Source organism: Sceloporus occidentalis, unplaced genomic scaffold (genome assembly GCF_023333645.1).
Source record: "Sceloporus occidentalis isolate IW3139 unplaced genomic scaffold, rSceOcc1.0.p SCAF_1, whole genome shotgun sequence".
Taxonomy (NCBI): domain Eukaryota; kingdom Metazoa; phylum Chordata; class Lepidosauria; order Squamata; family Phrynosomatidae; genus Sceloporus; species Sceloporus occidentalis.
The window spans coordinates 181,763,327-181,777,732 of NW_028316981.1; the positions used below are offsets into that span (position 1 = coordinate 181,763,327).

Sequence of the window (14,406 nt, forward strand, 5' to 3'; positions counted from 1 at the left end):
TACTCCAATACCCAAACCTCTGCACCATGCTAGCTCTCAGCAAATATAATGAAAGAAAGAGGAAAAGGACAGAAGGAGGAGCCTTACAATGTAAAGAAAACTCTTTGAAAGGGAATTTGAGGAGAAAGAATAATAATAATAATAAATAAAATTTTTATTTATACCCCGCCCTTCCGAATGATCAGGGCGGCGAACAAAATGCGCCAAAGCGCAGATAAAATACAGAATTAAAAACACACACAACAATAACAATCCATCAAAACAATAAAATAAAAAACCCCCATAAGCCCAACCTCACGGCCACGAGAGAGGAGGGAGGCCCACAGGATGTTTAGTCGGGGAATGCCTGATTAAATAGGAAGGTTTTTAAGCCCTTCCTAAATTGGGCCAGGGTGGTGGATGAGCGGAGCTCCGTGGGCAGCGTGTTCCAGAGGGCTGGGGCAGCTATGGAAAAGGATCTTCTGGCCGTAGCAGCCAACCTAGCCCCAGGCACCTTCAGGAGTTGCTGCCCAGATATTCTGAGGGTGCGAGGCGGAATGTACGGGGAGAGGCGGTCCTTCAGGAATCCTGGACCCAAGCCATTTAGGGCTTTATAGGTAATAACCAACGCCTTATATTGTGCCCGGAAGCGGATGGGCAGCCAATGGAGATCTTTAAGCACAGGTGTTATATGGCTGGTCCTGGGAGCACCAGTGACCAGCCGTGCTGCCATGTTCTGCACCAATTGCAGCTTCCGAGTTTGGTATAAGGGTTGCCCCATGTAGAGTACATTACAGAAATCCAGTCTCGAGGTTACCAGAGCGTGTACAACAGTTTCAAGGTCCCTCTGGGCCAGGTATGGGCGCAGCTGGCGAATCAGCCGAAGCTGATAACAGGTACTCTTGACTGTCGCGTTCACCTGGGCAGTCAGGTGAAGGGAAGAGTCAAGAAGCACCCCCAGACTGCGCACGGAGTCCTTCACGGGGAGCGTGACCCCATTCAGGACAGGTGGAACCACCGTCATTCCTGGACCAGGGATAGGGACTACAGCCCTTCATATATTTCTGCCTGCAACTCCCCTGAGTCCTAACCAGCTTAGTCAATGGTGAAGGATTATGAGAGCTGTTGTCTAAAAATACCTGTAGTTTGAAAATGTCGATTTGCCACAAATACCACCCAGGCTTAAGAGATGAGTAAAGCAGTGGATCTCACATTGATTTGAAATCACCAGCTTGATCTTTGGATATAGGACTTGATGTTTATGTAATGTGTGAAGGGATTTGAAAGCAACCGTGAATGGCAGTAGTATTTCTGAGGCATATATGGTTCTTCCTTTCATTCTGACAGAGCTCTGAGGCATTGTATGGCAGTGCTCCTGACCGCCATATCTCAGCTGATGCAACTTCACCAGAACAGGAGAGCAAGACTTTGATGAACGGCCTTGTAGGTTCCCGGCATCCCTCGAGTGTCAGCCTCTCTCACATGACAAATGGGCCAACCCATTACGAGGATAATGTCAGTGGCCATGATGAACCCACGGAATTGCCCAACATGACCACGCGACGCAGGATAAACAGGTGAAAACAGAAGGGGGTTCTGCTAGGCAGGATGTAGACACGAGTCAACTGATTTGGACTTAAGGCAGACTGAATTCACTTCAGTGACTTGACTTGGACTTGACTTGGCAAAAATTACATATTGATTCGACCTGACTTGAGATGTGTATATTTTTAGTGACCGACTTGCTGGTGCCATTTACTTTGAGTGGCAGGCAAAACTTGTTTTCTTCGAAATGTGGGGTGCATTTCTAGGAAGGGAACAACAAATACATTAGGCAGTTGGCTTGAGGAGGAAGCATCTTGACTTGGACTTGCTTTAGAAAGCTCCTTCTGAATCTTTATAAGGCTCGTCTGATGTGCAATGGGGACAGGCTGCCAGCCAAACCTCAATCTCTGCCTTAAGCCCATTGCCTAATGCACTGGCTGTTCCCCTCTGAGAAATGCACTCTGCCTTCTTTGTTTCAGTTAAAATTTGGCTCTGAGAGTTGAGACTCGGCTTAAAACGTGACTTGAAAGTATTTTGCAAGGACTTGAGATTTAACTTCAGACTTGAAAGTAGAGACTTGAGACTTGTCTTGAGATTTGCACTAAAAGACTTGGCTACATCACTGCTGCTAGGCTTGGAAAGGAAGAAGACGGTTGCAATTCTCATGGGGTACATAGTGAGGCAGGGAGTTATGATTCCAGGGTTCCTCACAAATTTAATCTTCTCTATCTATTCAGACGGAGCTCTGACGGTAGCTGCATCCCACCAACTGTGAAAGAAGAAGCTACCCACAATGAGGATTATGGTGAGGACACCTCAGTTGAGCAGGGTTACTACAGCCGGGAGGAGGACTCTGAGAGCATGGCCTCTCGTGAAAGGTGAGAATAAGGCCTTCATACACTACACTACACAGACGCTCTGGACATGACACTGGTCCTATTGGCAAGTTGCCATTGCTACAACAGAAGGAGAGTTCTTTCCCATGGTCCAGATCCATATTGTTCGAGTTAATATTAATTATGAAAAAAGGTAACTGTTTCAAGCCCTAGATTTTACTGAAACCTACTGCTGCCACATAGCTAGAGCCATGAAGAACAAAGGCAGGTCAGCAGAGGGAACTGATTCTGAGGAATACCATTCACTGATCTGTGTGGTTCTGTATGTTTTTGTCCCATGCAGGCAGCCATCTCTGCACAACCCTCAGCCTCACCGCCATCGCTGGGATAATGGCTATGGAGGCTCCTTGCCCCTACCCTCCCGGCGTGTCAACAACGGGCTTGTCAATGGAGTACTGGATGGCAGGCAACCAAAGCGCAGGCGCCTCTTGCCTCCCACGCCTACAGGTCAGGGGATAGCTGGAATTAGGGATTGTTCAACAACTCAGGGAGGAAAACCTGTTAAGGTTGGGATAATGTGGGTCCCTCGGAAGAAGACATTATACATCTATGCACTATACAGAAGAAGACATATACATATACAGGAGTGGGGTAGGGTGAGGCATTTTGGCCTTCTATGGAGCTTTGGCAGGGGGAATATATAGTGAAATTGTCTCCCACAGCTATAGACAATACAGTTAAAAACTTACAAAAGGTGAGCATTAAAATAGAGTTGAACCATTACAGTACTAAAACATGTCACTCATTAAAAGAATGAAATGCAATTAAAAGGATAAAAGCAATTAAAAACAGTACACTTGAAACATTTCAGCACCCCCAGCCTGTTCTTTAAAAACTGTTGTAAAAACCTACTGGTATTATGAAGTAGGAAGCAAGGGGAAGGGAAGCTTCTTGCAAATAAAAGATGAGTGTATCAGAAAGCCCAGCCTAGCCTTTTCTCAGACATATTATTCTGTGTCGAGTTAAGTCTCTTCATAAGAGAAACATTTAAGTATTTGACATTTCCCACCACCCCAAAGTGCATTCTGAAGAGTTGCAGACTGAGGCAGGAAGCAAAAATCAAAGCAAAACAAAAAAGGGGGACAGAAGAATTTCTCTCACATGGAAGTGGGACACATTTGCCCAGCTGTGTGCAAAGATCTCCATGAGCTTACCTATGGAACAGACAGAAGGTAGTACATTGGGGTGAGAGCAGGTGGCAGAATTATATTTAGAAGCAGCAGGTCCTAGTTTCAAAACATTTGGGAAGCACAGTTGTGCTTTATGGGGAAAAAGGTAGTCATCCCTTACCACCAGTAGTGTCATTAAAGTTGGCATCACCAGGTGCAGCAACTCTTCATGTCACTGTCTCCACTGACCTCCTCCTATAGCACACCGTACAGAATCCTTAGTGCTGCTTTTTGTATTAATGTTGCTCATAAATCATAATTCCCATATCTCACAGAATGTAAGGGCAATGGTTGTGACATAAACAACTAGCAAAATTAAAATTATACCTTTAAATTACAGTATCAGATGTACACCCTAAATGTATTTACGTGTACATAGTTTCATGTGGTTACAGTGAAAATTTGGTGAGATGTGATATTTTTAAAGGAAATTTTAAAAGAATACAAATGTTTAATATTTTAAAAAATACATTAATTAAAATTTAAAATTATTTTCTTTCTCTTCCCACTAAGCCTTGCCCCACCCACAGCATCTCTTTAGCATTTTAAAGGGACACAGGTGAATGCCACAGCCCTTTCCTGCCAAAAGGCAGATGTTTAGGGAGTAGTGGTGTCACCTGATGCAGTCCACACACCACACACACCCCTAGTGATGGCCCTGCTTGCCAACACCAGTGTCCTCTGATGCTTTCTCTGTCATTTCCTTCTTTTCGTAGGTCGAAAACCAGCCTTCAACATCCAGTGCCTGCAGCGCCAAGGCAGCTGCGATGACATGCCCATTCCAGGCACCTACCACCAAAATGCCCCACCTTGCCGAGCACGTTCACAGGTAAATTTTCTCCTGTTTCCCTGTGTGAAATGGTGAATGAAAGCTAAAAGGAGAAAAGTTTAAAGAAAATCTGGTTGAAAATAATGTCTTTTGACGCTAAGGCTCTTTCTTCACCAGCCGCTGCGTGTAAATACTGTTTTCTGGAAAGCCACTCTGCCAGCCTTGAAAGTCATTCTTTTGTATCATGGCTTCACTGAGGCTGACCATTGAAAACAGGTCTAAGGGTCTCTTCAAAACCAGAGAACTGAGAACCCCATCTTAAATGCATGAACAGTATCTAATTCAAAGTGAAGTTTGCACTCAGACTACAGTGCACAACTTTATCCAATATTGTTGTATTAGTAGCATACTAACATTATTTGATTTTTAATAGGGCTTTGTTATGGTTACCTGGCTCTATCATGTTATCCAAGATAAGACTGTGTTGTGCAATGATCTGATGTTTCGTCCTGCTTTAATTCTGGTTCTGTCTGTGTTATCAAAAAGTTGAAGTCCACAATTTAGTGTAATCTTCTACACAGCCTGTCAGTGCTTCTGAGGCCATGCCATCCAACTTAATCTCACCTCTTCTTTCCTCAATACCAGGGCTACGGCAGCTACGACTCATGGCACAGTGGCAACCATGCCTCAACGGGTTCTTCACAATCGTGGGCTACACCACCTAAACGGAGCCGGCTGTTTTATGCCCCACTGATCCTGGTGGAAGGGGACGAGTTGCCAGGGCACAACTGGGAGAAAAACAGCAATAGCCTTCCACCCATGTCGCGAGCACGCTGGTATATGAATGAGCCAGAGCTGCCCTATCGCACATATGGTCATCTCCATGTGCCTGGCCCGCTGAAGCACAGCTACAATGACAAGCGTGGCAGTGCAGACAGCCTGGTGGAGGCGGTGAGTGCAAGATAGGGTGCTTTCTTTCTAGAATATAGTACTTTGGGTATCAGAGCTCTCCAGTGATTCAGAACTCGATGTGTGGGAGTTGGGGGGGGGGGCTGCAGTGAGAAAGACATGGGGGACTTTGGTTAGAATCAACCACCCCAGGACAAAAGCCCTGCAACTATAATCCTCTGTTTTGATAACAAATTTGCTGGTTAGGACATGATAGATCTGGTTACTGGAAAGACTGCATGCTACACTGACAATGATTAAATTGCCCAAAGCACAGAGAAAGGCCAGCCTGATTTTGCAGATTGAAATTAATTGTACACAATAGCTTTGCACCATCAGTTCCAGTCTGCTAGCCCTGGTAGATTAGCAAAGAGGTAAAAGCAAGGCACTGAAGTCAAAGGACCAATGGAAGACTTGCATGCCCTACTCCCTGGCTGCTTTCTAAGATAACACCAGGGACTGTCCATATGTTTTTGAGCCTATTCTTCCACCACAGTTAAAGCTAAAACCAGGCAATTCTTTTTAATTAAAAGACAAGTTTTTAAAATTTCTGAATCATTATACCATTTCATAATGTGACTTACATGTTGATGAAAAGGATATTGAGTCATTTTTCAACTAGAGCGCCTCTTGACTCATTATGCTTTTCATCTATTGACTCCACTGATTCTATTCAGGAATCACGCCAAGCCCTGGATTATAGTAGCCATAAATCACAATCCAAGCAACAGTTTGAATTTCCAGGCATACCACAGGCTAGCCATGGTTTAGAGCAGCAGTGGGCAAAGTGCAGCCTGTGGGATGCATGTGATTCCCCCAGGGCCATTTTTATGTCCTCCAGGCCCTCCTGGGGTGAGAAATATGCTCCAGAATGTTTGTAGTCCCACCATGCCCCCTGGGGTAAAAAACAATTTTTGCAAAATTTTTCGAAAAATGTTTTGACCCAAAATGTTTCAAAATGTCCACTGGGGGTATGAGGTGCATTTCTACCACACCTTGCAGGCCCTTGGGCCAGTTTAGGCTCAGAAGAAGTATTTTTTGAAACCCAAAACATGGTGAAAAGGCCCCCATGTCTCTTAGAGACCTTTAAAATGATGATGATGATGGTGGTGGTGGTGATGTGCAATATCTCTTAGGGAGCTACTTCAGGCCACTACCCTTCCACAGGTGTCCACCCCTTCTGATCTTTTTTTCCTATATGTATATTAGATTTAGGTCCATTAGCATAAATCCTGTCTCCATAATACAGTGGCTTCTGGAGGCAGAGCAATGACCACAACTGTGGTTTGTCAGTTCAGGGATTGCGTCAAACCATAGTGAGCACAAACCTTGCGTTGCAAACCCACTTCAACCCGTAGTATCTGATTCTCCTTTGTTTGTTTAACTTTCAAAACCAAGGTCTGCCAATTCTAGCATCACTGTTAACCCATAGGCAAATTTTCTTAAGTAAGCTTTGGCCTGGTGTCTAATTGAATCACAGATTTGATAGATGCAACAACTTTGTCTAGTGAGCCCCTTTCTTCTTTTATATTCCAGGTGCTCATCTCTGAGGGCCTGGGCGTTTATGCCCAAGATCCCAAGTTTGTGGCCTTTACCAAGCGTGAAATTGCTGACGCCTGCCACATGACCATTGATGAAATGGAAAGTGCAGCCACGGACTTGCTTAGCCGCAGATATGTTGGCAGTGAAAGAAGCAGCCGCAGTGGCAGTGGTGGCCAAGTCTTGTATAGCAGTGATGGGGAGCACAGTGGCGCTGGGAGCCTGGGCCCCGTTTACAGCGATGAGGAACCCTTCCGTTCCCCCCGCGAGGAAGAGGACTTGGCTGATGAGATGGCCTGCGTCACCTCTTATTGACCATGAAGTGCCCCCTGGTGGGGCATGGAGAGACAATTGTCACAAGAGAGAGCGAGAGAGCAAGAGATCTGGCTCTGGAGTCTTTGGGCTAAGGGCACAGAGACTCACCAAAAGGTGTGCCATAGTATGAGTGACTTGTTTGGAAAGGGAAGCCTAAGGATGGAAACCAAATGCTGCCCTCTCACTAGCCTATGCAAAACCAGCTATTAGAAACACTGTGCACTCTTCTGGTTTAGGCAGTCAGCTATTTGCTGCCCCTTCTTCACGCTTTTGACTCCTTGATGGTTATGCAAAAACTGAAAAGCAGCCCTGGACTGCTTCCTCTAGGGAAGGATTGTGGCTTTTGAAAAGCTGATAATTCGCAATCTTTTTTTTGTACCAGAAACAATAAATATTCTTTGAAAGATGGGGTAGTCTGTTTTACTGGACCAACTGAAAAAAAGAAGAAGTCTTCAGCTTTACTTTTCCACCTTTCCCTGGTTTTCTTCAGCTATCACTCATCTTATATGGAATCATGGAGCATAAACAAATCACAGTGTACTCTGTAAATATAATTAATACAGGCATGAAACATTAGAAAAGACAATGATGCTAGGAAAAATAGAAGGCAGTAGAAAGAGAGGAAAACCACATGTCAGATAGTTAGACTCAAGTCAGGGACCTAAGTAGAGCAGTGGAGGACTGGGGGTCTTGGAGATGTTTCATCCACAGGGTCACCATGGGTCAAAGTCAACTCAAGGGCAGTTAACAACAGCACAACACACATAACAACTGGATTGGCATTCCATGCTCTTCTCGCTCAGTCCCAAGTAGAGAGTAGTACTCCTAGTTCACATCTGTGCCCTGAACGGGGTGATTCCATCTTCTGTCATATTTCAGAAATGGTTAAAAGGTGCACAGAAATAGCATTCAGTTAAATCCTTACCAAGTTGAAAGACTGATGCCTATTGTATTGTTCTGTATTGCATTCTACTATAATAAGGCAAGATGTCTGCATATAGCATGTCCAACAGACTCAACCTCCATTTCCCACACCCAAGAAAACTTCAGTGTGTCCCCTTAGCAATTGGCTGTTTTGCTACACTGGAAAACCACTGAATCGGTTTTTGTTGACCTTGAAATAAGGTAGAGCTCTTGAATTGAAATAATTGTCAGATCTCGGGTAATCCCTGCATAAAAATCATTATATCTATAGCTTTTTTCCCAATTCACAATCTCTAATGGAAGCCCTAGTGACCTCTTATGAAATCCTAGGCTTCCAGAGAAACCTGGTTGAGAAAACCTGTTCTGAGAAAGCCTGCTGTTAAATCCATTTAGGGTTAAGCCAAACATACCATCCAATCACTTTGCTTTCACTCTAACTTTTTCTTTTATATTGGGCTTCAACATTGATTTGCCCACAAGAGTGCATCTTCTGTTTGAAACATGGAACATGAAAATTAGAACCACCTTCTTATCTGAGATTCACTGACTACGTAATTCCTATACCCAAAGGATCATTAGGAATGCACGCATTTGCATTACTTTTTTCCTCGAAGCATTTTAGAACTCCACTGTTCAGTCAAAAAGGCTCCTAGAGTTGCTTACAGATTAAAATAAAATATGACGCTCCTTTCCCACAGGCTTACAGTCCAAAAGACACAACACGAAAGGGAAAAAAGGGATGAAAATTGAAGAGAAAAGGACACTTACATTTACAGAATTCTTGTATGAATGAAAACAGTTCAGAGAGAGGAGGAACAAAAGTCTCTTGAGGGTGAATGCAGTGGCCATCCTCCCCTTTGCTGCAGCCTCAAGGAATGGCTGCTGCTCTATGATGGTTTTAAAAAGAACTGAAGACAAAACAGTTCCTTGCAACCCCTGGGCATTGCTTTTATGAATACCACCTGTGGTTCTTTTGTCTTAAGCCAGTGTGGGGAGTGTATAGTTCTCCAAATTTTGTTAGACAATAACTCCCATATGCCTTAGGCCACATAGCCAATGATGATGGGTTTTTGGAATTAAAATGCCACAACATCTAGAGGGCCACAGGTGCTCATTCCGGGCTTCAGCTATTACAAGCCTGCTGTTTTTACAAATGTGTGAAACATCAGTCAGCTTCCCTGTTGTGTCCTGAAGAACAGAATCACTGATACCTTTTAAGATTTCCCCAACAGCATGGCTAGCAGAAGAACCTACCTGCTCCATGGATAAAATGGGGCATCAAATCAGAGCAATGGCACCTCTTAAAAGAAGTGGCTGCAGCCTAGTAGTCTTTTGAAGTCCTTTGTGATATGTTAAGAGAGGATGTCTTAGGCTTTCTTGCAGGCACAGCTGAATAAAACCCAGAAGTAAAATACAACCGAATAAATTCTTGATCATGGCAACAGGATTATGAAAGATCCTGCATATATAGTGACATGCATATGTGTAAGCCTGCCTGGCGGCAGTCTTATTACATATTTATAGCCTACCTTTCTTCAAAGGAGCTCAGGGCAGTGCACATGGCTCCCTCACGCCTCTGAATGTACAAGCGCAACACACACTATCCATCATCCTCAGAGGAACTCTAAAGTGTAGGTTAGAATGAGAGACAATAACTAGACCAAACCACAGGGTGAGCTAGATGGCTGAGCAGGGATTTGACACTAGGCCTCCTAAATCTAACACTTTACCTACTATCGATGGGGACTGTGTGGACGTCCAGCTGTTACTGGACTACATGTCCCATCTGATCTAGCCAGAAAAGCCAACGGTGAGGGCAGAGAAGTAGTGAAACACATAGTGCTGCCTGCTGTATCTTCCTCAACCACACTCCCTCTCTATCCTCACCTCCAACAGTACTGTCCATCCTACATATTTCTGTCACTGCCACCACTTTTGTAGGAGCTCATATTCTCCACAGAGACCTCCCAACTCCCTTCTGAAAGCCACGGGTGGTGAGGACCTCCTGTTCCTCAAGGCACATCATCTTTCTCCTTGGGCCCCAACTGGACCTGTGGAACGAAGACAGCCTGCCGCTTTGTCCTGGGCACCAAAGCACTAACCCAGTGGTTCCCAACCTTATCTATGCTCCACACCCCTAGGAAATGTTTGGTTCACGTTTGCATCCCTTACAAAACTAATACCACATTTCTAATATGTAAACCACATGCAAGATGGTGGGTGAACAAACTGAGCTTTTTTTTTTTTTAATGAGCTTTTAACTCAGTGCATACCATGGCAATCCAAATCGAGCAATTAGATTCTAATTTATTCAGGAAAAAAATGTAAATTCTGCAATCCTTTTCTTTGGATTAAATAATGAGACTACTATCTGTGCAACACAACCACTTACTACCACTTCTCAAGGCACACTGGGAGCTGGTTGAGTGATGACTGATCACTCAAAGACACAAACTTCTCTTTGTTGCACACTCAGGAGGTATGGGCACACCAAGTTGGGCACTAAGTGTTGGCTCATGGGGGCCATGACATTTTCAGGCCAACAACAACTCTAAGACACAGGCAGTCCATCCTGCACATACCTTTTACTGTAGTTTTGGAAATGGGGGTCAAGGAGAGAAGGAACGAGGATTAGGGGAGCTATAATCCATTATTAACTTCCATTGAACAAAGAGTTTGCACACATTGCATTGTAAAATATTTCCCCCTCCAGGACAATGGGAAATCTTTGGCAATGATGATAATGTGAAGTTTTATCTGAGATTAATATGAGTATCCATAAACCACCAATACTAAAGCATTTTAACACTGCAGTGTTTATACTTAACTCTCGGACTGAAATATGGGCTTCAGGAAAGGATGATGAAAGAATCTGGATTGAGACCACAACAATGAGGAAAGTGTTAGCGCTTCTTCACCACATCTCCACCAAAACGTTCTAATTTGAGTAGCCTGATGTCTACATTTTCAAATATGAATGACACTCATGCAATATGGCAATGCGTCAGTTGCTGGCTGCTTCCAAACTCTTGTGGCAATAGTCTTTGCAAATGGATCTGGATTCACACGTGAGCCACTCATGTGCCCCAAATGAAGCTGGGATGCACCAGTGGCATTCCTCCCATTTTGTTTTCTAGTTTTGCTTTTATTTTTTAAAGACAAAATACAGAGAATGTAAAGAGATTTTAAAAAGAGGTGATCAGATGGAAAGGAGAATTTGTTGTTAAGTCAAATTTGACATGTGGCAACTCTATGAATGAGAGACGTCCAAGACACCAAGACATTATCTATCCCGTTCGTGTCTTGCAATTTCAGAACCATGGTGCCCTATATTGACTCAACCCACCTGTAATGTGGTCTTCATCCCCCACGCCCTTCCACTTTACCAAGCATTATTGTCTTTTCCAATGAGAACACGAAACTGGACCTCATTAAACCTTAGTTTCCCGCTCTTATAATGGTTCTATATAGAAGAGATGCCACATGTAAAAGTGCCACACCCTTGTTCAAACATATCCCATTATTCATTCTGGAAATCTATGTCTGGTTTAGTCAGGGCCACTCAAACCAGATGAAGCAAAATGCCTGGGGCATCATGGAACCTGTATAATCCCAATGCAATTATTAGCATATTACCACTGTGTTAGAAAACAGTTTCTGTCATTACCATTTTTTATTTCCCTGTGTAGCACTTTTCTGGTGTTAGAAGTTGACAGCAAAGAAATAATGTGGTGTTTGATAGTTATATAAACCCCCTGAAACACACACATACCTCCGAGGAAGGATAATACCCAGAAAATGTGTTTAGTAATACAGTGGACAAACAGAGTGACCATGTGTCCTACATCAGAGAAAACAGCTCTCTAGTTAAAGGTGTCCTCTGTTTGAAGAACTTTCAGTCCAGTCCAGATTTAAAGAGAAGAACAAGCAGACTTGAATTTGAGAAGTCTTGCATGGCAGAGGGTTGGACTGGATGGCCCTTGAGGTCTCTTCCAACTCTATGATTCTATGATTCTAGCCTCAGCCAAGGCACAGTTTTAGTCTGCAATTGTGGGCCAGAGAAGTTCCTCTTATTGTGGTCACTATATAAAGTCTCAGGTGCACTTTGATGGAGCTACATACAGGTTAAGTCTCTCTTCTCTGAAGATGCCAGCCACAGATGCTGGCAAAATGTCAGGGATAAACTCTTCTAGAACATGGCCACATAGCCTGAAAAAAAGCCTCAAAGGGTGCCATAGCCACTTTGCTGAAGCTATACGGTGCTCCTTTGGAGCATCATATGGATGCAGTGCTGGAGGAGTGCCATGATGCCATATGCCATGGGGAGTGCCACGCAGCCTCAGGACACTTTGGGGGTGCAATCGGGGCATGCATCATGTGGACACGATACCCCGCCTCTGCCTCCAGGCTGGCCTTTCAGACCTTTCAAGTCTCCAAAAGTTATGCTACAACAACACCAAAAATGAATAACTATAAATGTCCTTCCTGGGCATTGGTTTCTTCCATGCATCTGAGAAAGTTGACCAAGTCTCCCAAAGGTTATGCTACAACAATACCAAAAATGAATAGCCCTAAAGGTCTTTTGCTGGAGGAGCAACACATGCTTAGTGGAGTGCTCTCTCTAGGAATCTCATAGTACTTCAGCACCACTTTTGGTTCAAGTTGACCATAGTGTTGGGCTAGATATCCGCCTAGATATTCCTAGAGAGAAAGTATTAATAAAATTTGTGCAAAATCAAATCTGCAAAAGTCAAAGCCGCAAATGTGGAGGGAGGAGTGTACTACTACACTACAACACCTTTTGCAAAGCTGTCACAAGATCTGAAGTTGAAGGCTTTCATGGCCGGCATCCATCATTTTTTGTGGGTTTTTCGGGCTCTGTGGACATGTTCTAGAAGAGTTTCTTCCTGACGTTCTGCCAGCATCTGTGGCATCTGGCATCTTCAGAAGATACTGATGGCCACATAGCCTGGAAAACCCACAAAAAACTATGGTACAAGACCCCTTTGCATACAAGTAAGGAAGAGTGAGTCCTGGCCCAGCCACCTGCCTGACCCTCCCTTTCCCATTCCAATGTGGTTTCCCCCCTTTTGCCCACAAAGAGCATGGCTCCTTCCTGGCTTCTCTGGCCAGTCCTGTGACGTCAGCCCCTGGGCTCTTCCTTCCCCTCCCTTGGCCCCTCCCTCCCCGGCTGTTCCGGAGCAGGCCCTCCCCTCCCTCCGCTCCCTCCCTCCCTGCCTGCCTGCCTTCTGCTGCTGCGTCGCCCTTGCTTTTCCTCAGCAAAGATGGAAGTCGTCAATCAGGTAAGCAGGAGAGGGATTCAGCACCAGGGACAGCTCCCCAATGGCCGCGCCCTGGCAGAGCCTGCCTGCCCCAAAGCTGAATGGGGGCTGCAGGGGGGATGGCCCAGAAGGGCTGCTGCCCCCCATGCCTTGCCCCAGAGCAACCCCCACCCTTCTCCACCCCACCCCCCTCTAATCTCCGGGGAGATTTAGCTTGGGATCAGCAGAAGGGGAGGCTGCTCTCATCATCTTCTTGTTCTCCTTCAAGCCTTGAAGAGGGTGCAGCAAAATCTGTGGGTCCCTGTTGCATTAAGGAGTGGGTCACCAAAAAACAAGTGGGAAGGGGAAGAGAGATCTGATCTGCAAACATTTCCTTTGGAAGAAGAAGAGGGGGGGGGGAGATCTGATCTGCAATACATTTCCCCTCTAGAGCAAATCTGCAGCAAAACACCAGGGAAAGACAGAGCAGCAGGAGATGGCTCTGCTGTTGCTGCTGCAGTGGAAGCAGACACTGGAAACAGTATAAATCCTAGCATCCCTAACCCTCCCCAAGAGAAATAAAATTGGCTGAGGAGAGCTGGAGAGGGACCCTCTTCCCCCAGCCCTTCTTCTTCTTCCTTTCTTTGCATTGCAAGAGGAATGAGAGAGAGATCTGGTTGGAGAGGATGGAGGATATGAGCTGGAATGGTCTGCCTTGGGGCATTGGCGCAGATTGGGATGGATGGAGGGAGGGAGGAGGGGGCCACCGGCAGCCAAAATGGCTGGGGCGATGCAGTAAAGCGACGCAACGCTGGGCAGCATTGGGGGAGCCAAAGGACGGAGGGAAAGGAGAGGGGGGCCTGGATGCAAAACCCATCCTCCCCAGCTCTGCTCCTGTCAAGAGATTTGGGCTGGGTGGGAGCCACTGGGTAGTAGAGATCGATAGCTCTGCATTGAGGAGGATGGCCAATATAACCCCAGGCATGCAGAAAATGCGTATGTTTTGGGGAAGGGGTACTTGGTATTGAAGGGGGTGGGAAGGATTAGTCATCATACTAATA

The 14,406-nt window shown here is 45.1% G+C and overlaps 2 protein-coding genes across 8 annotated transcripts in view; both read left to right on the top strand.

Moving 5' to 3' along the window:
- The window catches only part of LOC149322955 (voltage-dependent L-type calcium channel subunit alpha-1D-like), an 87,637-nt gene extending 80,100 nt beyond the window's left edge, over positions 1-7,537 (top strand). For all 7 annotated transcript variants that reach the window (XM_089485334.1, XM_089485338.1, XM_089485326.1 and 4 more), the window contains 6 exons: positions 1,327-1,556; positions 2,262-2,402; positions 2,704-2,867; positions 4,306-4,418; positions 5,004-5,309; positions 6,843-7,537. In XM_089485334.1, coding sequence (XP_089341460.1) covers positions 1,327-1,556; positions 2,262-2,402; positions 2,704-2,867; positions 4,306-4,418; positions 5,004-5,309; positions 6,843-7,160 — 1,272 coding nt within the window. In that variant the 3' untranslated portion in view covers positions 7,161-7,537. The remainder of the gene's footprint in view (positions 1-1,326; positions 1,557-2,261; positions 2,403-2,703; positions 2,868-4,305; positions 4,419-5,003; positions 5,310-6,842) is intronic.
- Positions 7,538-13,282: 5,745 nt separating this feature from the next.
- Positions 13,283-14,406, top strand: part of LOC149322956 (synaptophysin-like) — a 46,882-nt gene continuing 45,758 nt past the window's right edge. Inside the window, exon 1 of the mRNA XM_089485379.1 lies at positions 13,283-13,387. Coding sequence (XP_089341505.1) covers positions 13,370-13,387 — 18 coding nt within the window. The 5' untranslated portion in view covers positions 13,283-13,369. The remainder of the gene's footprint in view (positions 13,388-14,406) is intronic.